Raw genomic sequence first — 25,802 nt, 5'->3', positions numbered from 1 at the left:
CTGTTTTCATCCTTAAGGCAGATAAACAATCCCATCAACATTCATAACATTATATATATATATATATATTGTAGACACCTATGAACAACCTTGATTAAAGTTTAGCCAATTTGGTTCACAGCTGAAAACTGGATGAAGATTTTGAGGAAGCCAAACAATGTACATGTGGTAGTCTAATGACTTTTTCCCTCCCCCCCCAAAACAAGTTGATTGCCAGGGGACAGAAAAAAGATTCTTCAGTCTCCTTGTTTTGTCCATTTCTTCTCCTCACTCATGTGAAAGATGAAACTCCAAGCTCTGAGTCAGCATTCCCCAATGCCCTTCATTTCCCATGCTGATCCTCTACACTACAACAACAAAAAAAGTGCAACCTGCACATTTCATACACAGACATACATCCTTCACCACACTACTTCAGTGGGACACTGGAAAGGAGATTTTTTTAGCCCATGTGATAGGATGATCAGTAAAGCATTATCTACAAGGTGAAACGCATCCATTACAACACAGCATTTATAAGTCACTGCCCAGTGTTTCTGCTGAGTCAGCTTCAATACATACATCGAATTCAAGTAGTGCATCAATTTGTTCCTGTAATATTGGCATACTCTTCAGCAGCTTTTCAGGAGCCATTGTTCTCATTACACCATCAGCCCTGCAAGATGAAACACATATTAGAAGCCATGGCACTTCCCTTCTTCTTTCCCCCAAACTGATTTGTTGTCTAAATTTCAGCTTAAAGCATCTACAAACCATTTCAAAAGTTTAGAGCACTGTTCAGTTCTCCTGCTTCTGACATCACGAGAGCTGGCATGAAAAATACTTCATCAGCCACCCTCCCTGACAGCAGGTGAGGAAAGGTTTTGTGTTAAGAGTGATGAATGCAAGAGATTGATCTCTTTATGGAAGGAAGACACAGAGCTTAAGTAACTTGACAAGAAATACTGTCACAGAAGTATTTCGAGAAATGATAACTTTATGCATGAAGTTTGTTAGGAGTAACTAATAACTCACTGCTGTCGTGTCTGTGGTCACTGAAGACAAAAAAACTCTATAGGCTTCTTGCCCCATCAAATGCCACTATATATATATGCTAATTCAGTGACAATTTCAATCAGGACAATCTTTGCTTATATAGCAAAGTAATAAAGCTTCTTTCCTCAGTATTCCTGGGTACTAATTAATACCATCACTCCTTCATAGCACTTCCACTGACTTTGACCTGCCTTATCAGTCCCGAACCATAACTCCAATGGGATCACGCAGCAGTCATGGATGTGTAGCATTCCTTAATTGCCACCCATAGTTTTATAGCAGTCTCCACGCACACCCATTTTTATCTCTGGATATCACAAACCTGCACAACCACCATTATGTATTGCCCCGTTCTGGCCACTGACAGGTATAGCACCTCCTCTCAGGAAACACATATCACTATTCTTACTTATTTTATGTTGTACTCTGAAGCAGCACCTTCTTTTGAGCATCAGAAATAACATGCATAGAAAGCCTTTCCAGGAACATATAGCAAGACAGGAATAGAAAGATTCCCAGCCACTCAAACTTAAGTTTATTTAACACAAAGTGTTCAAAGGCACTAGGTGACAAAGGGTAAAGATGCTAGCACTACAGCGGCCTGCTGGACCAAAGCCTGCTTGAAATATCAATCCAACTAACTACCACTCTTCATAGCAAAAGCTTCTTAGTGATTCATATTCCAGATAAGTTCAAGAGATAACTACTCTGGTCCCCACTATGGGAACAGCATCCAGCTACACCGTAAAGCTGACGCAGTAGGCCCTGTACCTTCTGGCAGTTTGAGAAGCAGGAGAGGAAAGCCTGGCAGTGGTGCATGCATTAACAGCTCAGAATCCTAAGACACAGAATATACCAGAACTGCCAGAAGGATCCTGTATGCAACTCATGATTAGCAGGAGCATCTTTAGCATACAGTCAATTAAGCTGCACCTCCAGTGGGTGTTAAGCCCCCTGCTGTGTTGTCTGTGTTTCAAGAGAGAATCTAGAGTCATTAAAGCCCCAATTAGAGGAGTCAGAGACAAAAAATGTTCTGATAAATACCAATGCAGTACTCTGAGCTTGGTTAAGAGTAGTTTACAATGTTACTCTGTTCAGTTTATAACTGTTTGCTGTGTTGCCCGCTAAGAACTTCAGGTGTTCACTTCAGTTTTCCTTTGTAATCAGTCTTCTTTCTTAGGGAAAGTGTCTGGAGAGTAATGAAACATCCTAAACATAGTTTCAGAGTGTGTCCTTCTCCAAATCCTAAACACAGTCTTGCTACAACACAATTTATTAAACTCTTAATTATTGAGTCAGATTTAACACCTAGCACTAAAAGCTCCCAGTTCTGCAAGGCACCTTACTTTAGTCTTCAGTGTTTGCCTTGCTACCCACAGTCTTTTCTCCTCCATCTGCAATTTTTAACCAATTACAAATACTTAAGAAATCCAACCATTTTGGTGTTTCATTGTGGCTAAACAAAGAACATAAGAATGAAGTTACTGAGACACTAAAAGTAAGCGTAATACCACAAACAAGATTTTCATGGGTCAGGCAACCTTATCATTTTACATATCTAAAATTTGCTTACCCTTTCTTCACTCTTGCAAAGTCAAATGCCATTTGCCTGTAGGAAAATGCTTTTTCATTCAAGTATCTACTATAACGCCTTATAAAGGTGGACATGTCATAACCTGCAAAAAACAGTTACATGTTTTATATTTAATTTTCATGCTTGTTTGGAGGTTCTTTAGTAAATGATAATATAGAGTCAACATGCCCTAAGGTTATGTGATCACTGCTGCACTAAACAACTCCACATACAGAACAGGTATCACAAGATGTCTTCAAGCTTCTGAAGAAAAAGCAATGGTGCTGCACCAAAGCAATCTACTGCTGTCCTCTGCTTCCAACAGATTCATCCAATGCACCAGTGGCATGGCTCCTGGGGAAAACTGCTAGTGGCTCCTACACAGTTATGTGGTAACATTACATGACAGTGAAACTAGTTACCCCTCTATTAAGAGGGAAAAATGTCGAATTAAAATAAACTTTATCATTAACTTGTATGTGACTTCCAGGATAAAGACCAATTTCAACTTGAACACTCCCGCTATTTTACATACGTCAGTCCCTCCAACTTTTACATGGACCTTCAAAATTCCCCTGACTAGGTTCATGAGAATAATGCAGGCATTCACAGAGGTTAGTGCCTTCTTTGAACTATTACACCAGAGATCTTCAAGGCACATGATACTGTACAAGCAGCCTCACACGTCAGTGACCCTCAGGCCTACAAGACTTCTGAACAGTTAGTATTACACCCTGTCCTTCAGGTATTTCTTTCAAGTTTCTTCCTCTAAGCTATGAAGAGGAAGCTTTCTTCTGCTCAGAAATGTGTGCAGAAGGCAACTCATCTTTCTCTTCAGTACAAGTCCCTTTTTGTTACCTTCATTAAAATCAACACCCCCTGACTCAGTCACTGACTATATTTTTCCTTAATATCACTCAACATTAAGCATCTCTGCCAACTCGGGCTTAACACTACCAACTCTGATGCCTCATTACCTATGACACACTGTTGTATTATCTATGAAAGGGCACTTTAAGTCTAAAGAGAGCAGCAAAGAACACAAAAGTGTGCATTTAACAGAGTTCATTTTTGCCAAATACCAATATCTTTGAACTCACATAGCACATTTTTCTTAGACAAACACAGTTTTAATATTTGTTTGGCTTTGTTCCTGCCCTGTGTTACCATTTCTAGAAGATCCTCAAGTTTTGGTGTCACATGTCTCCAATCAGAGACAGAGTAACACACCTCTGCTTCGATCTTGTCCATTATTGTAGCATTTATTCCTGCATTCTGCATACAGTCTACAGATATTCTGACAGCTGCCAAATTATAAATTTCCTCTTTTCTCTACTAGAGCTACCATGAAACAAGCTTTTTCTCTGTTAAGTGCAGCAACGGGAAGATTCACTAATAATTCCAGAGCCAAAGTAGATAAGCAGATATTGAAAGTTTTAGGGAAAACTCTAGTTTTTGCCTAGAACTTTTAAATTTACTACTCAAATCAAAACCAGCTAGCTCATTGATTCCTTTCTCCCTGCCTCCCCAAATTAAACATTTGTATAGACAATTCCCAAAAGTGCAGTGTCCCCAGGCAACCAACTTACCATTTAAGACTAAGTAAAAACCAAAAAACTAAATGGAAAGTTATCCATTACATCCATAGCAGTTAAGGAAATAGTTGACCCAGTCCTGATTTCAAACAGCACTTTCTAAGGGAGTTGTACAGTTTCACCCCTTGGGTAAGAAATTTGCAGGAACTAAGAAACATTGTTCCAAAGTTGTCCAGCAGTTGACTTGAGCTCCTGTATTAAGTACTTATAAAAAGGCTTCAGTAGCACATTTTTATATTATTTGCATCTTATGAATCAAGAAGCAAATTAACAATAGTATCTTATTTAGAATCTTGTTAAGGTTATAGACATGAGTAGGCTTACCATGAGATCCACTTTTGTCCAGAAAATTGCTGAGATTGAACAATGTGTTTCTAGATGCCAGGTACTGAATAAATCTCTGCAACACAAAGTTATTTTCTTATCACAGATTGTATCTGAATACTTGGTACCTCCTAGCAGGAAGATTACCAGTCTAGCTCCAGCATGCACACATCAAAACCCAGATTTTTGCTTAGCCTGCAATATTTTCCTCAAAACTTTTTTCATCCATTCAGATGAATTATGTTTAGCCTGAATCTCTACTAAATATCCTACTATACACATAAAAATAGATTCTGTACAAATACAAACCAGATTGTGGAAGGAGTAGTAAAAAATGGTTAATTCTCAAAGAGAATTGAGGAAGCACAAGATTTATCTGCTTGCAAATCAGAATATCCAGGCTAGTCCCAGACTTTTAAATCCAGCAGCCCTCAGTTTCAGCCAAGCCAAGGGCCTGTTTTAATAACAAGCAGGCCCCACATCAAGGACAGGGACTAACAGACTGAAACAGTTACAGAAAGCAGATCAGATTATTGTCCAAAACTTGGAACAGAAAAATAGATCAGTAGTAAAAATTTACACTGTGACACTGGAAAATTTCATTGCATAAAAACACTTTCTATACAGCCAGGGAGGAATTGTTTCACAGTCCTACTAAAGCTCTTTAAGTATGCTTGTTGTTTTTACACAGACAAACCAGTCTATACAGGTCAATAAAAAGCACAGGCAAGGAAAACGCAATCCAAAAGGCTATCAAGTTGAATTTACAGCTCTAGGAAGATTTTAACTCTCATGCACAGAGAGTGTAGCTATTTGGATGGTAGTACACATGTGCCAGACCATCAACTTTGACTCTAGTCGAAAAGTCCCCAGTAGTCTTTAATCCTGCATAGCTCCGTTTTCACATAGCACACAAATTGTCAACATCCTCGAACAGGCTGCTTCTTGCTCTTATGCCATGGAAGAGACAGATAATCAGCATGCCCCTAACTATGTTGTTAAAGGTAAGTTTGCTCTCATCAGGAATCATTCTTGCCCTTTGTTCTCAGGTCCTTACTGGTTCAGAAGAGATGCCATTGCACTATTAACTTTTTTTGTTTGGAGTCTGCTCAGTGTCATTGAGGTCTCAAGAGAAAGCTGATTACACTTACCTCATTGCCATGAACCATTAGATGATGTGTGGTAACTAAGGCTTTGAATACAACCACCCAGCTACTATTTGTTGCTCGCTCAAAAAGCGTGTCAGCCATCTGAGGAATATTGACGTTTGTTTCATTAGTTGCTTGGATCAAGTCTGTAAGAGAAATAAAAGGAAGGTGTTAGGTGCTACGGTTATGAAAATGCTTGCAGCATGGCCAAACTCTCAGCCCATCAGGCTGCAGGCCATGGTTGTGACAAACAGCAAGTTCAGTGATTACCTTCTACATTTAACAAAACAAAACCCAAAAAGCTGAAATTATATTAGTACATGCTGACAGTAACACTGGTCTGACTCTTTCATTCAACAGTACTAGCTTTCCAACAATTCTGTCCTGAGCCATGCCCTAATCTTTCTCCATCTTCATCCCACATGAAGTTAGGGTGCACAACATCACATGATTTTACTGCTTGCAGGTTTTCAAGTTAATTGTGGCAATTCACTACCTCTGGGTTAGATGAGTAAGTATGATTTAATTCTTCTCCTACAAGTAATATGTCAAGCACACTGAACCCAGTCACATCAGCAAAAAGAGGTATCGCCAGAAAGAGATACTCTATTCATCTCAGAGGTTAGAGTTTCATCAGCATGCTACAGCACACCTCATAGAGTCTCTACAGACATAGACAGCAGAAGGGTGCATTCAGGCATGCATTAAAGCCTCTTCAACAGAAGAAAAGAGGCAAGGATAGACATTAGTTTATACTGAAGAAAAATAGTCTTCTGCAAGCAACTGCACCTTACATAGAAGAAATAAGACATTAGACTGTCTAAGGGAACAAAAATACAACACAGCTTTGTGTCCTGTACATTAGGAGGGTGTAGACTTGCATGGGAGAGTACCTGAAATTAAGATAAGTACTTCAATCATAAACAGTAGGGCAGCTAGCTTTCCACGAGCATCACTACCTCATATCTACTGACAGGATCTTTGTTTTACTACATTACCTACAAACTACAAACTCCTGATAGGCAGCCAGCAATGACCTTCTACAAGCTATTATCTAGTTTTTGAGACACAGTTGGAAACTCCATACTGCAACTGCACGACCAAAACTCATGCGATGTCAGACACAGCCCTGCCAAGACTTCAGGAGAAGACTTCATGCAACACAAAGAGCATAGAATACAGACCTAATTGTAGGGCTGAGGTTTAAAGTTTGAAGATCTAAACAGAAAAAGTTAAAAATTAAAAAGTTTAACTACAGACCAAGCATTATCTGTGTTACTAATGAAAATACTCATCTTTTACTTTCCCTGAGAGGACAGTAACTATTGTTAATGATTTTCCATGCAACTCTTTTTCCCCTCCCTAGACTAGAAATGTTCATCCAACTATTCAAGTCATTCAGTGATGACAAATATTCTACTCTAGAAGACAGGCTATTCTGTGACTGATCCTTGCACACTTAACTCCGTGTCTCTGCTGTAAACACTCTACAGGAGTTCAGTTTACCTGGGTAGCAGGATCAACACTTTACAGACTTGCTTTCCCTCCCCAACACAACCCCATATAATGGAGGATATTAATGCTGCTAAGAGCAGAAAACCAAAGTTCAGACTGCTGTGAAACTACTGATTCTGCCTCTGCAGGGCAGGAAAGTCCAGAGGACAGGTCTGTCTCAACAGAGCTATGAGTCACATCAGCTATTGAGGACCACGTGGTGCGTTCAGAGACCCACACTGCTGTATCAGAAGCATTCAAAAATCTAGTAATTTGGGTTTTTTTTAAATTAATGGCAAGGTTTTTTGGGGGTTTTTTACTTCTATTAAACAGACTCATATAAGATACAAGAACTCTATAGCTCAGAGTCAGGTGCCCATGAAAACTGCAGTGCTTGTGTTTAAAATTATCTTTTGTATGGGCATAAAAGCTGCAAGTTGTCTTCAAGTTTCAGGTCAGTGAAATTATTTTCTGTAATGAGACAGAACACAAAAATTATGTGATCTGTTTGCCAAGTTTGATTTTAAAATGTTTGTTGTCATGGTGTTTTTTTGTTTGGTCGTGGGTGCTGGGTTTTTTTGCAGAATACCTTTTGAAATATAAAGTTAACTTCTACAATCTCAGTAATACCACCCTTGAAAGAGGCAGTTCTGCAGACAAAGCATTACAGTAGTAATGCCATGCTATTGAACGACAACAGTTCAAGCTCGCAGAGCTCCAACAAGTCTCCTTGACCTTGCTGTACAAACAGGCCAATAATCTTTTATTCTGTACAGATGATGAATGCATTATAGAAGACAGTGGTTTGTAAAAGCCTAGAAGCAAATCACAAGAGGCTTGCTCAGTTGACCCCATTTGGAGGTTTTACTGTAGATGACAGCATTTGTCCTTAGCATAAGGAAATATGCATCAAATTTTCAAGCTTTCAGTTTTAAGTTTCAGTATGTAGCTCACTATGGAAGAGGGGTGCTATAAATTGTGTATTCCATTGCGGGATGTTAGATAATGGAACCTCAGAGGAGTTCACCCACAACAATGCTGGCAACAGAGGCTACAAGGCACTACTATATACTACTGCAACTCTTCTTCTAAAGTCACTCAGTCATTTCTGCCTCCTCTCCTAACTGCTGGAGGGTATGGCATCTCAGCCTGCTGCTCTGAATGTTTTAGGACACAAGTAATTATAGTGTGCTGAGTAGAGAGGTATGATTAAATTTACGCCTACCACTTTCAGTACACAGAAAAGAATTAAACCACGCATAGAGATTTTACTCATCATCTGAGTGATGAGGGAAAAAAAGGAGATGGAGGGTTAATTCTTGCAGAGCTGTTTCACATTAAGTCATGCCACAAAGTTAAGCTTCCTGGGTTTCTTTCCCCTATACCATAGAGTCTCAGCTTAACCAGCAATCATCAGCATCTGGAGCAACTTGGAAGCGTAGCTAGCCTTAATGAACTCCTAGTAGCAGAGTTTGGTGGCTATGCTGAATTTTAAGATAAGACTTGGCAAAACTAATTTGCCCTCAGCGAGGTAGGGAAGATTAGGTAAAAGGAAAAAGAAAATGCATACAAGAAAATCTAGAAACTATATTTTCAAAACATACAAATTCAGATATTTACTGGTGGGACAGAAACTTAGTTTTCAAAAGAGACAAAGAAGTTCAGAGTCTTCCAAGCAAGTCACAGGTAGACTTGTTAATAAAAAATAGATCATATTAAGAAGCACTGGCTGAAGCCGAGTCCATCAGAAGCCATATGAAGCAATATTACAAAGGTGATTCTGTTTTGGGTACACAGCAGTAGTACAAACAAGGATTAAAGGTATCTTCTGATGAAGTTTCTGCTACTGCAGGTATCCATGTCAAGTACTCTGACAGCTAATCCTCAAACCCAAAAACTGAGCTCAAATACAAATTCCAAGCAGAGTAAGAAATCGGGAATTGTACAGCAGTAGCAGCAAGTGCTTTCATTGTGACTTTTGCAGAAATTAAGCAGTTGGAGAATGAAGACCTATATACCCTTCATTTGAATCCATTTGTTTACTGTGAGACTAAATTATAATTGCCAAATCACAGCACATGACTTCTCCTATTTCCTCTCTTCACATTTTGGTAGCTGCTATTTTGAACACTTACTCAGCCTACAGATCATTGTTTGAATTATAATTTGGACGTAAATATACTTTTTCTAGTTAAGTTTTGAGATGCAAAACCAATGCACATAGAAGAAATAAATGGTTCTCAATTCTTTGACACCAAAACTTAAATCTAAACACCAGTCTTTAAACTATTTGAGTAGCCAACTGTTTGACCCAGTCTTAAAACATGTGCAACTTAATTAGGGAAGAGAATCAAAGCTAGAGTATGATTAACATCTTCATTAATAAAAAGACAAACCTGCCAAATTAAGGAAGATCAGTAGAGGGTTCAGTGAGGAAGACTAAAGTAACTGAAGATACCTTAGCTCTTCATGACCTTTTGAAGATACCACTAAAAGATGTGACTAGTTTTGGTGTTTATTAAGCTCATAAGGAAAAAAAAAAATAAAAAAAATAAAAAGAGAATAGCAAGAAAATTTCAGTCTTCAGAATTTCAGACTTCAGTCTCATTAAAAACCACTTCTTGGTTTTGAGATTTTTTTTTTAAATGATAGCAATTATAAAACACTTTAAGTAATCTCTCTTATTCCTTTACCTTTTCAGATTGTATACTGAATCTGGGCAGGTTTTTTTTTCCTGTTTTGTTTTGAGATTTTTTTACTCAATTCTTTAATAAATAGACCTGGGATTCCCCAGTTCAAAGTTAATTATTCACAATTTACATTTCAGTATGCAGACAAACAGCAGCAGAGCACAAGACCTCTCTGTTCAGAGGGATACTGGTGCCAACTTAAGAGCAGCTGTCGTTCCAGGTTGAATTAACATGGGAGCTGCCTCAGTATATGAGCTGCCTCATACATTCAGTTCCTAAACTTTGCTAAATCTCTCTGACCATAATTCCCTTACAGACCTTCCTCACTCTCACGATTATGTTAAACACTACAATAGTCTTCACAAGTTTTTTTTTTCTTGCTTATGAGTATTTAAATAATGCCTTGAACCTATCGAAAAGGAAATGTAGGATTGTTCCAAATCCAGGCTAGTCAAGAACAGAAAAAAGTGTCTTAAGAAGTAAGAGTTTACAAGCCTCAACCAAAAAAGTTAAATGCACAAGTAACAGTACAAGTCCTCCCTTGCAAGACACAGAACTGTATCAGTGTCCAACTGTGCTAACCAATGCAAGAGCTGCACTTACAGGTCCACAGAAGACTGACCACAAAACAGTACTGGAAAGCAGTACTAGTGGTTTCTGTTTCTACAATAATTGCTGATGAGAACATTAGATGATTATAATGTTTTTGGCTTTGACTACCAAGCAATTCCACAAACAAGAGTTGTGAATTTATCTGTGGGGTTAAAGCTTACCATCTACTCTTTTCAACGTCAGCTTGCCCCATCTCCACAAATATGCATCGTAACCTATTTTGTAACAATCTCTCCAAGAAAAACAGCAATTCATGCTGTCTCCTCCTTCCTCCCCAGAAGTCTACCTCAAGAGTTACTACACCTCACCTTGACCCCACCAAGCCTACCCTCTATTAAAGTCCAGCATCTTCCACATATTGCCTATGTACTTTCATGCCTATGCCAGCTCAAGAAACCTAAACACAATCTTCCACAGAGTGCATGCTCTCCAGGTAGAATCATAGAATCACAGAATCATAGAATGGTTTGGGTTGTAAGGGACCTTAAAGATCATCTAGTTCCAACCCCCCTGCCATCAGCAGGGACACCTTCCACTAGACCAGGTTGCTCAAAGCCTCATCCAACCTGGCCTTAAACACTTCCAGGGAGGGGGCATCCACAACTTCCTTGGGCAACCTGTTCCAGTGTCTGACCAAAGACACTACAAAGGTACTACAAAGGTAGTACAAAGGTACTACAAAGACCTTCCCAGTAATGCAGCTATAGTCCTCGTGACTACAAATTCCTAGGGGGACTGCTACCTCCTCTCTCCAGCCTTACTTCACAGACCTCCTTCTCAGACATATCTCAGGCTTCTGTGAGGACAAATATTTGCTGCAGATCCTGAAGTCTGAGAGGTTATGGCAGTCAGTCTTTGAACCACACAGCTGCATCCCACACTAAGACAACCTTTTATATACAATTTCTTCTTTTCTGCCTACTCTTAGGCATACTCATACTACCAATAGTATTAAGTGTTTTGCAGAAGAGAAAATAGTTTCTTCTTCCCTATCAATCATGTGAAGAGTCTGCGGAGAGACAAGGCAGATGACTGAGTATCAGCAATTTCTCACACTGAGAGTTTAATTAGTCTTAGAATCATCTTATTATCACACTACTCCTTTTCAAATACAACAGCACATCACTTCCTGTATCACCAAAAACCTGTTTCAAAAATAAAGCTGAAAAATCTACTGTCCATATACATTGCCAGATTTTATTCCAATGCACTCTCATATGGTTTGCACCCTTCATTCCCCACCATATCAAGGAAAGATATTTGGCTTTAAGTAATCTGCAAAAAACACCCCAGCTCACTAGCAGTATTAAACCAGCCATGTTGGATTTATGTACCTTTTGGTCCTTAATGATTTACACATATGGCTTTTCCTCCTGAGAAGTTAAACTCTCTTGGAAAGGGGAAAATAAAAGCCAGTTGTCAGGTGGTCTTCTACTGGATCTGAAAGGGTGCAACCAAGGCAACTGTCTCCCTAAGTACTAATGCAAGTCCAGAAGAAGGCCATGACGATGATCAGAGGGCTGGAGCACCTCTCCTGTGAGGACAGGCTGAGAGAGTTGGGGCTGTTCAGCCTGGAGAAGAGAAGGCTCCGGGGAGACCTTATAGCGGCCTTCCAGTACCTGAAGGGGCCTGTCATCTCTGAAAGATGACATTGAGGCCAGCTGCAGAAGCTCAAGTTGAAGTAGTAGTCACTGAGGTTTTAAGTATAGTCTTTAAGACTGCTAATTAATTAGTGATGAATATATTTTATGGATGAAGTCCAAGACCTTACTGACACCTGTGAGCCAACTATTCAGAATAATAAAAGCTTCAATTTTATTCAGGAATTAAATACCTGGAACAATAGAGCTATCATCCAGAAATGGGCTACACAAACTCCCTAGTACAAATGTACTAAGGAAAGGAGATTTTTAGCCTCGCATGCATGAAGCCAGAACACCAAGCAAAGGGGGAAAGGCCCGACGGACAAAGAATCCTGCCTGGTTTCTTCCCAACCACAGTAATTGCAGCTCTTCAAGCAACTTCACTGTAGGAAAAGCCTTAGTTATTAAGCATGGAATCTTTCCCCTGTCCAAAGTAGCAAGAAGCTCAGTCTTGAAGCTCTTTTGTACAGAATTCACCCACTCTGAATACCAAAGAATTTGTCTCGGGCAAGAATACAAGGGGGTAAAGCAGGGGAAAAGAGAAGAAATCACTGCTCTAATGATGCCCTCCTCTCACCCAGAGACCCCATTCTAGACCCACTCTCCACCCAAATCCTGCTCCACAACTAGCTCAAAAGAAACATGTATTTTTCTGTTCAAAGATGAGAACTGAGCAGTCCTGCTTATGTTGATATGAAACATCAAGTCATTCTGGAGCTAGATGTGCCACTTCTCTATTTTAGTGATTTACTGCAAATAGCAGCTGAGCCACAAATAATCATACTACCTTTTTTGCACAGCTCTCAATAGTTTAAGATACACAAAATTCCATTTGCATTTGGTGGACACCAACCAATTGCTAAGGTTAAAATATAAAACCAATTGTCTTGGAGACATGCTATTCTCCACCCTATTGTAATATGGAATCTTAGATGCTAAACTCTAGAGGAGGAAAGGACATTGGAAAAACCCTACTAATATTACAAGTAGTGCTTGTGTAAAAAGCATTTGACCAACAACTTTTGCATAAAAAGGAACCTTTAGGCTGAGGAAGCTGGGTCTCTTTAGCTTGGAGAAGAGGAGACAGGTGTGACCTTATTAATGTTTATAGATATGTAAAGGGTGAATGTCAGGAGGATGGAGCCAGGCTCTTCTCAGTGATGCCCAATGACAGGACAAGGGGCAATGGGTGCAAGCTGGAACACAGGAGGTTCCGCTTAAACTTGAGAAGAAACTTCTTTACTGTAAGGGTGACAGAGCACTGGAACAGGCTGCCCAGGGAGGTTGTGGAGTCTCCTTCTCTGGAATCATTCAAGACCTGTCTGGACACCTTCCTGTGTAATCTCATGTAGGTGTTCCTGCTCCGCCAGGGTGATTGGTCTAGATGATCTTTCAAGGTCCCTTCCAATACCTGACATTCTGTGATTCTGTGATTTATCTCACATGGCAGATCTCAGACATCATTCTACAAGCCATTTCCTTCAGTATTTCAAACCTGAAAGCCTTAACCAAAATACACATTAATTTAGAGAAGAAATATGAAACTGCGGCCACCAGCCAATCTTCTGCCAAGCCTTCGAAACATTTATTCAATTTCCTCTAAGGGGTAGAATTGTTCTCTCCATCCATGCAAGCATTAAAGCCACAGTCTCGTTGCTTCCTAGGTATTGCTGCAAACAACAGAACCAGTTTAAAGGGGGTATATTGTTGCAAGATTATTGCTTAGAAGGAGAAAAAACAGTAAGATCTAGTTAATTGGCTACTGTAACTGGATGCCAGGATTCCAGCTGTGGCTTGCGATTATCCTTCCACGAGGGTAAACAACCCCTGACATTACCAGTTGGTTATATCAATTCGTAACTCTTGCCACTGATTGTTTACTAGAATATCAGTAACAGGGTCAACTGCAGCTTTTATCCAGAACTGCACAGCTCCACTAGAAAAGTAAGGATTTCACGTTTTTCACAGCACTACGGGGTCATTTACTGTAATCTCTGTACGAGAGCATTTTCTAATCAGCCTTTACATGTTGGGCTGACCTTATGCTCCAACCACATCTGGCTGAAATGATCTGAGGCATGGTACATGAGCTATTTCAGTTACTACGCTGCTGTCGTTTTGTTCTGAGAAGAATGAACCCTGGTTAGTGCTTTCCACCCCCAAATGATCTGCTTTCCTCAGAAAATCATTTGTTTTTAACAAACTTGTAGAAGTGAGACTGTCACTAGCCTATCAACTCTGCCCAGAACAGCAATTTGTGATCCACTACAAATCTGAATTGAGATTGAAAATATATTGGAAGGAGCCTGTTTCAGCTGCACTACTTAACTGTTACACAGTGGGAATACATAAAAAATAGGGTGGAGATGAGAAAACGTGCAAGCCACAGTGACATGTTAATTAGCTACAGTCTGTATGCTAGAAACAGGTCAGTTGAGTGGGCAGGCTCAGCAGCTGAAACTCAACTTTCAACATCCAGACCATAGTCCATGTTTTTCCTGCTCTCTCACGGGGATTATTCTGCATCCAGCTATTTTGCCAGTGGTTGCCACATGACTATGCAACCTTCAGTAGGGTCAGCCTGAAAAATAACCAGACAGGGCCAGAGAGCCCACACACTCTGCCAAGCTAACGAGCCACCAGAAGCATAGCATGGGTTGAAATTCTTAACTGGGAATTAAATACCCACAATTATGCAGACAGTCCAGTTAAAACATGGACATATCTGGAGCAAAAAGAAATCAAGTGCAATGCAAACCTGTCCATACAGTCAGTGCAACAGTATGACCTCCCAGAGGCATCCTGAAGCAGTTGCAACTAAACAGCAAGTACTTTAGAACATGGGTACAATAATTTCAATCCATGTTGTCTTGCATTTATGTATCTGTAAAGCAACAGAAAGACCACAAGAGTTCCTAAAACCAGACTCAGCTGCCTCATATATGGATGCTGTGCCTTAAAAGAGTTTTTTTAATAAACTGACTGATGTCCTTCAGAATTAAGGGTACTCTCTCCTTGCTTTAAAAAAAAAAACAAAACAAAAAAACAAAAACAAACCCAAACATGCGATTCCTTTATGTTCATTCCTCTGTACTACACCAGTTAAACAAGAATCCTTTGCCTCTGCCACACAGACAGGTGAGTTTAAGTCCCAGAAAATTGGAAAAAACTAACATCAACCACCAGAAGACTTTACTCTTCAATATGAGCCTGCAGCCTTTCATATACTACAGATTTCTTGGTGTTGCAAGGAAGTTGCTATCTAACAGTTCAAAGTCACTGATGCCTCTGGAAGATGTGTTTGCCATCGGCAGTGGAAGTCTCCTTATCAAGCTATTGATGAGTGAGGAAGTTGGAATCCATCCCAGAGGCTCACATCCAGGCAGTAAAGCTTTGTACAGAGTCAGATCTCTAGACTGGAATACCCAGAAATGTCAATTAAACTCCTAAACACAACATAGAGGTGAGTTTTGAAAGGTAGCTTCTCATAATACTGCCTAAGCAATTTCCAGCTTCCTGATAAACAAGAGAAAGTTCTTTAAACTCACCTATTCCAATCCTAGCAAACTTTTATCTGTTAGTGCTCTTGCCATTCACAAATAACAGAGCAATGTAAAGTTTAAATCAAGCTTAGGAAAACTAGAAAGACTCTACATGGCTTAGAATGAAAGATCAGATCACAAAGTCACAGGTAAGGCTCACATACAAAAATAGTGTTCTGTTTCAGATGCCAGTAACAAAACATCATGATAAAAGGCATGTTTTCAAAACACTGGCACACCAGATACACTAACTTCCTCTGGCTTGCTGCCCCTTAGCAGAATGTATGTTCTCCTATAAATAGGTTTAGATGAAGCTATAAAACTTAGATCAAGAGCTACAGGCGCAATAACCATACTTTGGATCTCAAAGTCATGCAGCAAGACCTAAATCCAGGTCTCCATTTGAAAAGCTTAGGTTTTAAAACTCCAGGGTTGCTGAAGAACTGATGCAATGATATGTTAAAGCTTTTGTCTATATTCAACCTCTATATAATGAGAAACAGCAGCCTTCAGAGCCAGGAAACAGGCCAGCTGGCTTCCCCCTTTCATACAAATCCTCCACTCTCTGAAACGAGAAGTGAAAGGAAGAGGCCTTTTAAAAACACTTTGAACTCCCACTTAAGTGCATCTATGTGGGCTCTTCAACTATGTGTAAAGATGTATGCTCTAGCTAGTGCAGGCCTGCACTGTGGCAAGATAACTGATCGCTGCCTTATTTTGAGGGCCTTCCTCTACACTCGCAAACTTGCATACATTTTAAGAATGTGCGTGACAAGTCAGCATGTTTTATTAATGCTTTGAGCAGTCATGTCTTCCTCCCACTTCTATGGAGGACCATTTTAGAACATTCTGTAAACTACAGAGAGACTTAAGAGACATAAGAAAGCTATGCCAGAGGCACTAGGAGCCTGCCAGGCTCTGCAGGCTAACCACTGACCATCTGCCATGGGAGCACCCGCTGTCATTGTGTCATTCGCGCTTGTGCCAAGCCAAGAGTCAGTTTGAAGTGATCAACTATACTGTCAGTAGTCAAGCCACAGTCTTGTCCCATCTCTTTAGGACAGCAAAGTTTAAGACACGTTCTTGAACATACATGTTCTTTGGTCCTTTAAATATATGGTAGAACAATCTTAGCTCAAGTGGACACCAAACTCTCCGATCTACCCTTACCAGTGTTTCACATCTCAGCCATAACCTAGTCTCCTAAATACCTAGAAACAACTAGCAAAGAACATTGCTTTCTTTTTCATTCCTTCTTTGAGAAAGTAAAGCAACTTTGGCAAAGCACATGGCTTAACTGTTTTGTTAGAGCTCTGCGGCCCAACTACAACAGAGGAGTTCCTGCCAATTTGCTTTCTACCTGTGGTAATTTTGCATATTGGCTTATGACCAAGAAAAGAGTTGATTTCCACAAGTCAGACCCAAACTGTAGACACATCCCATCAGCGACGCAGTTCTCAGTACATATGAGAGGCAAGGTGTGCTTTCTTGGTGGCTTTCAAGCATGATCATGCCTATGTACTCACAAAATCTCCTCTACAAGAAATATCATAACACATTTGAGTTTTATCAACAGCTAGAAAAAACAGACTCTAGGAAAGCAACCGACTGACATACTGCCTCAGCTCAAATGGCCAGAGTACGGATTACATAAACACACAACATCAGAATGATACCACGACTTCTGAGCATCCAATCCCTTTCATTAAACTAAGTTAAGATACAGATATTATCTAAAACAAAGCATGAGATCGCATTATCCTGGGCGGGGAGGTGGAACAGAAGGGTATTTAGACTTGGTTCATCCTGAAGTTGGTGGTAATACAGTGCACTGCCATTTCCTGTACCGTGCCTACGATGAAGCTGCAGGTCTCAGTCACCCAGTGGATGCACCATTTGCCAGCAGCCTAGAAAACACTGTTCTAGTATTGCACCTACATTCAAGCTGACATTTCAAGGCTGATGTCCAATACCATTTGCAGAACTAGTCCTGATTGCTGGTATATTCCTTCTCCTAGTGGACTACAACTCTCAACTGCTTCAGCAAATGTGCTTCACAAAGAGAATATTTTTTTATGAGCACAAGCAGCTTACTGGCCACCAGCTATGACTGTTGAATATAACTCTGAGCCTACTCTTGCAAAACTTATTTTGTATTGATTTTCAGTGTCCTCAAGCAGCTCTGCAGAAGGAAACATGATCACAATAGCAAGATTAAAAGTATTAAAAACAGTTTTAAGGTTCTAGCATGTGCTTTACAAGACTCCAGAAAAAGCAGACTTAACCACACTCCACAAAAGTGACAAGTTAGCCTCTGCCAAGTATTCCAACTGCCTTCTAGCAACTGCCAACATCTGGTTTATTCAAGTTTTATTTAAGCCACCAAGCTCTCATCCAAGCAAAATTTTGGCCAGTAAAAAAAATCAAGCAGCCATGCCAAGTCTGATGGGGTGGGATACTCTAATATCAATGTACAGTGAAGCTTCACACTGCAATCTTGCTGGCACTGCTGACTCAGGGGAACAAAAGTACTGCTGAAAACCCTGTGCTACACATCACTGCCTGCAGAGCTACTAGGAAGGCTTTTTCTATCATACCATTTAGTGTGAGTTCAGGGTTCAGCTCCGTGCTAGATGACCTGTTCTTTTGGCACACTAGACATCCTGCGCTGAGACTCAGACCCTGATTTCTTGGCTTGCTTTATTTCTTTCTTTTTAGTTTTCATGGTATTTGAACCTCCTCTCCCCAAGCCAGGCAGAATACTGTTCCTAATCTGCATGCCATGTGTTGAAGTTGGGAGATTCAAGTTTCATTAGACACTCACTGGTGAGACTACTGTGTTTCCCCTAGGCACACACCAGAACTTGTGCTTTTCCACCTTTACACACATCCTGATCTGTGCCTTGAAAAGAAGCTCCAAAAAGGAACAGGGCATGTTAACTTAATGATACTGTTTGGTACCACTGACTCATCTTTAGACTATACTAAGACTGAAGAAAGGGATATAATGTCATCACCCCCACCCCAGTTTTTCCCCACCCCCAGAAACACTGGAGCCAGCTTCTTCAGCAGTACCATACGTTCACAGCTGACTGAAGAAGGTCTCTCCTCTTCTTTTCTTTGGGGGCACGGGGTATACTGGGTGCATGTGGCAAGGTGTTAGCAGCAGGAGGGATGCTGCGGCTGTGACCTCTGAGAACAGGGGTCTCTTCCACAGGCTGCAGGGGATATCTGCTCCAGCATCATGCAGTACCTCCTGCTCTGATCCTGGTGTTCCCTCTGCCATTTCTCACTTTATCCCTCCTCCTCCTCTGCCCATCCAGTGTTTTCTGCCCTTTCTTAAGTGTGTTTTCCTGGAGGTGCCACAAGCTTGGTGTATGGGTTCAGCTGTGTCCTGCAGTAGGTCCATTGTAGAGCCAGCTGTGTCTAGCATAGAGTGTGCCCTGGTCACTTCTCACAGAGGCTACCCCTGCAGCCAACACCTTGCCATGGACACCCAGTACCAGGGGGAAGGTAAGTAGGGTAGGAAGAGTGAAGAAATCCTGAGTATCTTGAACATAGGCAGAGAAATACTAGAGGCAGGTGTACCTCTGCTATATTACCATTATGTTACCATTTCTTCAGAAGCGAGGACTAAGAGGGCAGCAAATTCTTCCTCTTTGGCTACCAATTTCTCCATCCAGCAAGAAACAGGGAATACTAATAGCATCTAAAATGCTGTATGCCCTTCAGAGTTACCCTGATTGCCATCTACTTTTAAGCACTTTGAGGATCCTTCATGGGGCAGAGACACAGAATCATGGACTAACCACACCAACAGAGCACTTCCTCGGAGACTTCACAGAACTCCTCACTAGTGGGACAGGCCCAGGTAGGGCACACAGAAGACAGCAAGTTTAAGAACCAGGCTGGGAAGTTGGAGGCACAGATCAAATCAAACCACAGCAACTCACACTGCCCTTTTTTGTTTGTTTGTTTGTTTAAAAGATGTTTAAGTGCTGCCACCCAGGATGTAAAGGAGTAAAACTATGAAACATATTCAACTACTAAATAGAAGTGATTAAAACAATGGACTGGTCATTGTCATACTGAACACCTCATGAACAAGGGGGCCTCAAAGAAAGACATGGCTACTTCATTATCAAGGTCTACTAATGAAAGTCAGTACAGCAAAAAGATCTGACTTGTCCCAGAATTTGTCATCCATGACCTTGACAAAGCATGTTTAACAGGAGGATCTTGATGACTATTGAAAACAGACTAAGAATACATGCCTTCAGCTGAGGAAAAGCCAAGGGGAGGGAGGGTAGGACTAGTCAATCTAGCTTTATCAAGTTACACTGTTTGGATGAAAGAAAGTTTAATATTACACTGTCTACCCACTCTTCTGTTTCCTCATCCTCCCTTTCCTTTCCTTAGGCACTGCGCCGTAAGAAGACTTAAACACAGAACAGTTCAGATGCAGAAGATTAAGTGATCCTGCCCATGTTTCAAACTTTGTATCTTAACTTCTACCCAGCTTCAAATATATTTTGAAAAATTATTATTTAACTAAGCCTTAGCTTAATTAAAAATGCAGCCTTCTCTTGGTACTACACATGCCTTAAAAACAGCATGGGGCCGGAGTGGGCCAGAATTGAAAGTTAGTATCATTGAAATACTTGGGATAGCTAATCTAAATGCCTTCTTATTAGCTGTTCTTACCCACGACAGACATTTCTACTCCTGTTCAAAGATCTACACACCTCCAAATGAAGCAAGTCCTCAATACTGCTTTGGGAAAGGACATGATAGAAGCCCTCAGAAATATAAAACTAGTCAACATGGAGACTGATGACAAGTCCTTACACACACAGACACACACACAAAAAAAGTGCTAATCCAATATCCATTCCTAAATTAAAGAAAATAATTGCTTACTTGGAATTTTTTTTCTTTTCAGGTGTGAAACTGCTTAAACTTCGGAAGAAACTTCTTTACAGTGAGGGTGATGAAGCACTGGACCAGGCTGCCCAGGGAGGTTGTGGAGTCTCCTTCTCTGGAGACATTCAAGACCCACCTGGACGCCTTTCTATGTGATTTCATTTAGGTTCCTGCTCCAGCAGGGGGATTGGACTAGATAATCTTTCGAAGTCCCTTCCAGTCCCTAACACTCTGATTCTGTGAAAGAGATTCACTGGGGTGACAAGGATGCATTCACAATTTAGAATACACCCCAGCTGTAACAACAAAAACCAAGACACTGTTTTGCAGCTGATCCTCAATGCTAACTTTTAAAGAAAGTCAGTTCTCATACATGGGAACTGTGACAAATTACTGCAACACAAGATGCAGTGAGACATGCAGAAGCAAAGCGTGAAGGATTAACCCCAGCCTGTATAGAGATTCCATGCTTGGCAATTTTCTTGAAGGTACTTCCATGGCCATAAAGACAAAGCGTCACTTGGACTGCAGAGCAATGCAGTACTTGTACCTCTGCGCTACTCCCGCTAGGAAAGGGCCCCAAGTGCCAACAGACTTGGAACGCTCCCCAAATCACTTCAACAGCAAAAAACTTCTGAAATACACATCCAAGTTAACCTTAACAGTCACTGAAGTCTAGTGACTCAAGCTAGCTCCTCTGACCCTCATCTCTCCCAAAAAAAAGATTCAGACATATTCCTCAGGAATGAGATCGAGGTTTCTAAGACTAACCTGTGAGATCCAGCAACTTTACTGAGCCTAAGGAAAAAGTTTAACTCATTGCTTTTGGTCAACAGCCACTTCTGTTTCAACACTACAGGCCACAGTGATTCCAACTTGTTAGGTCATCCCCACAGTTTGCAGGAGAAAGCTAAAGCACTGCAGGGACAAAAGTATCTGTACAAGCAAAATACTGACACCAGTTCTGCAGTTCAGTTACCAGCATAAATTAAACTATAAATTTCCTTCTAGAGCCTTTGTTTGCCAGCCAGAGAGCCCACCCCAGATACAAAAATAGGAAAAATTAGACTTAGGATGGAAAGATGTTACTGCAGATACACAGGTCATCCCCACAACCACAGAAAAATCAAGTCCTGATTTTCATCTGCTTTGTTTCCACATTTCATGAAAACCTCACAGCTCTTGATCAGGCCTCCAGAAGGACCTTCTACCTTATAAGAATTATTTTGAAGAAGTAAGGAGGCACCACATGGTCCCTTTAGAATACATGCTCCAGAACTTCCTCCTGCTGCAAACCAATTCACTCAACAGAACAAGGCAAGGAAAACCCCAGCCATTTTGATCATTTTCAGAAACAGGAACTTGTTATGAGTAACTGCAGATGCAACAACCTCACTGGTTTCCAGTACACTTCCCTAAATGAAAACTTGACAGTTTGTTTCTGAGTGAGAACCTTTAGAAAAGAAGACGAATTCAGATCTACCTATTTTTCCCTCACCTATTGTGTGTTTTAACATTTGAAAGTCAAATTATTTCCCTTCTCCGAAAGCTTCTCCCTGCTGGTACTGTCAGAGTCATCCCCAGTTGAGGCTGGACACTGGCTTTTACTGCCCCCACACAATTAAACCCTCAGTGAAGCCTTAACATTATCTTTCTGAACAATTCTGATACCGAAACTTCTATACTGTGCACTATGATTGCCCTCCCAGTTGAATTACCATAGCTCATATATCCTTAACATAGTCCGTGTAACTCATTCACCCACCCATTCTGCAATGGTCCTTCCCACTGCAGCAAAACCAAGTTGCTAATCCCCACTTCTCCATGGAAATGTTTTCCTCACTTGCTGTATCTAACTGTAATTTCTTTAACACAACATGGTTAGCTGAGGGAACTAAAGTCACCACAATGAGATGGATTCAAGATGACAGGTTTGTTAAGTCCAAAATGGGCAGAGCTCTTAATGTGCCAACTGTAACGGCTCGCCCCAAACCATCAGAGCATCGTAGATTCACATTCCTTTTCTCCTTACAGGGATTTGGGAAATGCATTTAATGCCATCTGGCATGACTTCACGCAGGTGCTGGAAACTCACTAGTATGAGAGCTGGAATTCAAGAAAATGATAAATCTTACTAATAAGTACATGATAGCAACCTAATCATACTTCAGTACTTGTTTACACAACAAGCCTGCATAGCACCCAGAGTCCATGCCAAAGGACAGCCACTGTGCAGCATCCATATTAAAGCTCGCACTTGTAAGCTATGCAAGTACAGAAAATCACAAAGGTAAACACTTAGCAGCTCAGCTTTTGTTCAGAGAAGACAGTCATTCTGTTCCTTCCTCCATTCCTCACACGCATGCACTCATACCCAAATCACACTTTATTCCTCAAATTACCTCTAAGTAGTACACACAAAAAAAACCTAAACCAAACAAAAAAAAGACACCTCTCACCTTGTCACCCATCATCTTTCTATAACCCTCTGGAACTAATATCTTCTGTAAAAAAACATATGAGGACAGGCATCACCGTGTCCCATTCTCACAGGACTACCTAACTCATGTTAAATAGGTGATCTCTCTATTTAATTTACAAAGCCCATCTGCTAAGCCGAGCAATGGAAGATAGGTTTTGTGATACGACACCTGGCCACTAAGACACTAAATAAAATCATGGAGTTCCCTAAGGACGCAGAATCCCCACATCCATATTAGAATTACAGCTCTTCATAAAGCATCACTCCAACTACCGCTGTCTGGTACCTGAAGTTTTAATCATCCAAATTCTTTGCACCTTGACTCAAGGCACCAGCATATTTTATCTTTCATTCCCTTCTCCACATCTTCAAATGTTATTCATCCAGCTTGAAATGCAGTCAGTCACGTGGTTCAGATCTACCTTCACCTAGCGGTACCTCCTGCGTGCATGGGAACATTACTCTTTCAGAGGATGAACTTGTAATTTACTCTCTCATTACATTATATAAAGCCCATTTTAACACTTTTTCACAAGACATACATCAGAGTTCAAAGAATTGCATATCAATTAATAGTTCCGAGATGCCTCAGGTTTAAGAGCCTGATAATATTTTTTTTCTTTTAAAATACAAACCTGATTTGCATTTATAGTCCACAATTTTGAACATGCATATCTCTCACCAACAAGATTCTGTCTCTGATGAAACCAGACAGTTAAACTCTCAATTATTATATACAGCTTGGAAAATAAGAAGGAAAAATGAACAGGGAAATATCTTCCCAGGAAATGATCATTTCTCTTCCTCTTGTGTGTCTTACATGCAGGTGGGTATGAAATTGTATGGAATGCTGCCAGCTACAGTCTCTCCTACACTCATTTTCTGAAGTAGCAATAATAGCACCAATATTCAAACACAGACCCTTTCCAGACCTTAATACAGCACTGGAAAATTATTTCTACCTCACTTTAATCCTGCCTATTCCAGATAGTACTTTTATTTTTGTTTATATACACACACACATATATGTATATGTGTGTGTGTATATATATGTATATAAACACACACACACACACAGATACAGCAGGACAGTCGAGACACAACCTACAGATCAAGAAGTGTCACAGTTACCAAACAGCAACATAGGAGACATGAATAAACAAGATGATTTTTGAAAATATACAAGAAAACAAGAGAGAATACATGGTATCAAGACCACTGATCTATTTAAACAACACGTTAGACTCAAGTCAGTCTTCAATAAATGCTGCTTACATCAACATCTCTTAGACACACATACAAGAGTATTTAGATACACTGGAAGACTGATGTGCTGCTTGACATTTTAAGGGTTAGGTATGAAGAACTAAAATATGGAATTATTTTCCAGAAGTAATACTTCCTTCTTTTAAGAAATACAGCATCATCAGAATTGTACTTACATGCACCTGCACCAGCATTACTTAGTAACGGCCAGCAGCCAAGAGACTGCTTGGTATCAAATCTGCTGATATTTACTTGAAAGTATTTCTTAGCATTAAAAAAAAAAAAAAAAAAAACAAAAACAAACAAAAAACCCCAACAATGGGGAAAACAATTTTAGACATCAAAAAAAAAAAAAAACCAAAACAAACAAAAAACTCCAACAATGGGGAAAACAATTTTAGACATCGAAACCTGCTGTTGATCTACTGAGTTCAATGTTGGACAGAGTTACTACTGGTAAACAAGGCCAACTAACATCAAGCAATTAAATTCTTTCATCATTCTACTCCTTGGTGTCTCCAAGCAAGGACTGACAGTTGAGTGGGTTGAAAAGAAAAAAATTGTCAAGACAAAACATCACTAGCTCATTGTTTTTTAAGAAACGTTTTGACTTCAACCTTGTTTCATGCATTAACTAGCTAATGCCAATCCAGAATAGATCATAAATCTATGAGACAAAGTCACCAGCCATCTTCAATAAAACATGATGCAAACTATTGGACAGCTCATGAAGTTGCTGTCAGATATTTGGGACCACAACAATGGTCCTTAAATTCTCCAAAGGCTGTCCCAATCTACAGCGTAGGGTTATCCCAGTGCCTTGCCACTTAAGCACAGCATCATCTAAACCTCTACAGAAGCCTGCTGTGGAGGCTGCCACACTCCTACTGGGGCTTGGTCAGCTCCTGGCATAGCATTTATGTCTCTGGCTAGCTTAATCCTGACTGAAGGAGGCAGTGACAAGCCTGTGTCCATTTTGCCCTGTTTCAAATTCCCTCCCCTCTTTCCAAGCCCCTGCTCCACCAGGCACGCTTCGCACTTGCCTTCCTGGATAAAAGGCAAGAGGTCATCAGGAGGGAAAAGAAAAAAATATGGCCGAAAGAGCAGTATTATGCAATAAGAGAAGAAATGCAACAATAACTCATCCTCTCCTGGAGATTTCTCATAACCCTGAAGGTTTGCAAGCTGGATTACAGCAAGTGCGACAGCCCGACGGCTCAAAGGCACGGCAGAGCCCCGCGGGCGGCCGCCTCGGCCCCGGGTCCTCGCTGGGGATACAAACAGGGATGGATGCTCACAGTCCAGGTGCTTCTTCTTGGGGCCCATCACTTCATGCGTGGTGGCTTTGCAGACGGCTCTGGCTACGGCTGATCCCGTAACGCTGTACTGAGCAGCTGCGATGCGATCTGTCAGCGTCTGACCCGACATCTTCGCTGGCGTGCCTGCTGCTGCCTGCTCTGCAGGGGCGGAACACA

The 25,802-nt window shown here is 40.7% G+C and overlaps 1 protein-coding gene across 1 annotated transcript in view; it reads right to left on the bottom strand.

Moving 5' to 3' along the window:
• Positions 1-25,755, bottom strand: part of LOC104518529 (clathrin coat assembly protein AP180) — a gene marked incomplete at its 3' end in the record, with an annotated part of 37,877 nt that extends 12,122 nt beyond the window's left edge. The window contains exons 1-5 of the mRNA XM_029086519.1: positions 25,626-25,755; positions 5,679-5,821; positions 4,528-4,603; positions 2,609-2,711; positions 562-655 (exon numbers count right to left, since the gene is read on the bottom strand). Of these exons, the coding sequence (XP_028942352.1) occupies positions 562-655; positions 2,609-2,711; positions 4,528-4,603; positions 5,679-5,821; positions 25,626-25,755 (546 nt within the window). The remainder of the gene's footprint in view (positions 1-561; positions 656-2,608; positions 2,712-4,527; positions 4,604-5,678; positions 5,822-25,625) is intronic.
• Positions 25,756-25,802: the final 47 nt, after the last annotated feature.

This window comes from Antrostomus carolinensis, unplaced genomic scaffold, assembly GCF_000700745.2.
Source record: "Antrostomus carolinensis isolate BGI_N321 unplaced genomic scaffold, ASM70074v2 scaffold24988, whole genome shotgun sequence".
Lineage (NCBI taxonomy): Eukaryota > Metazoa > Chordata > Aves > Caprimulgiformes > Caprimulgidae > Antrostomus > Antrostomus carolinensis.
This window is presented reverse-complemented; position numbering and strand designations above follow the sequence as displayed.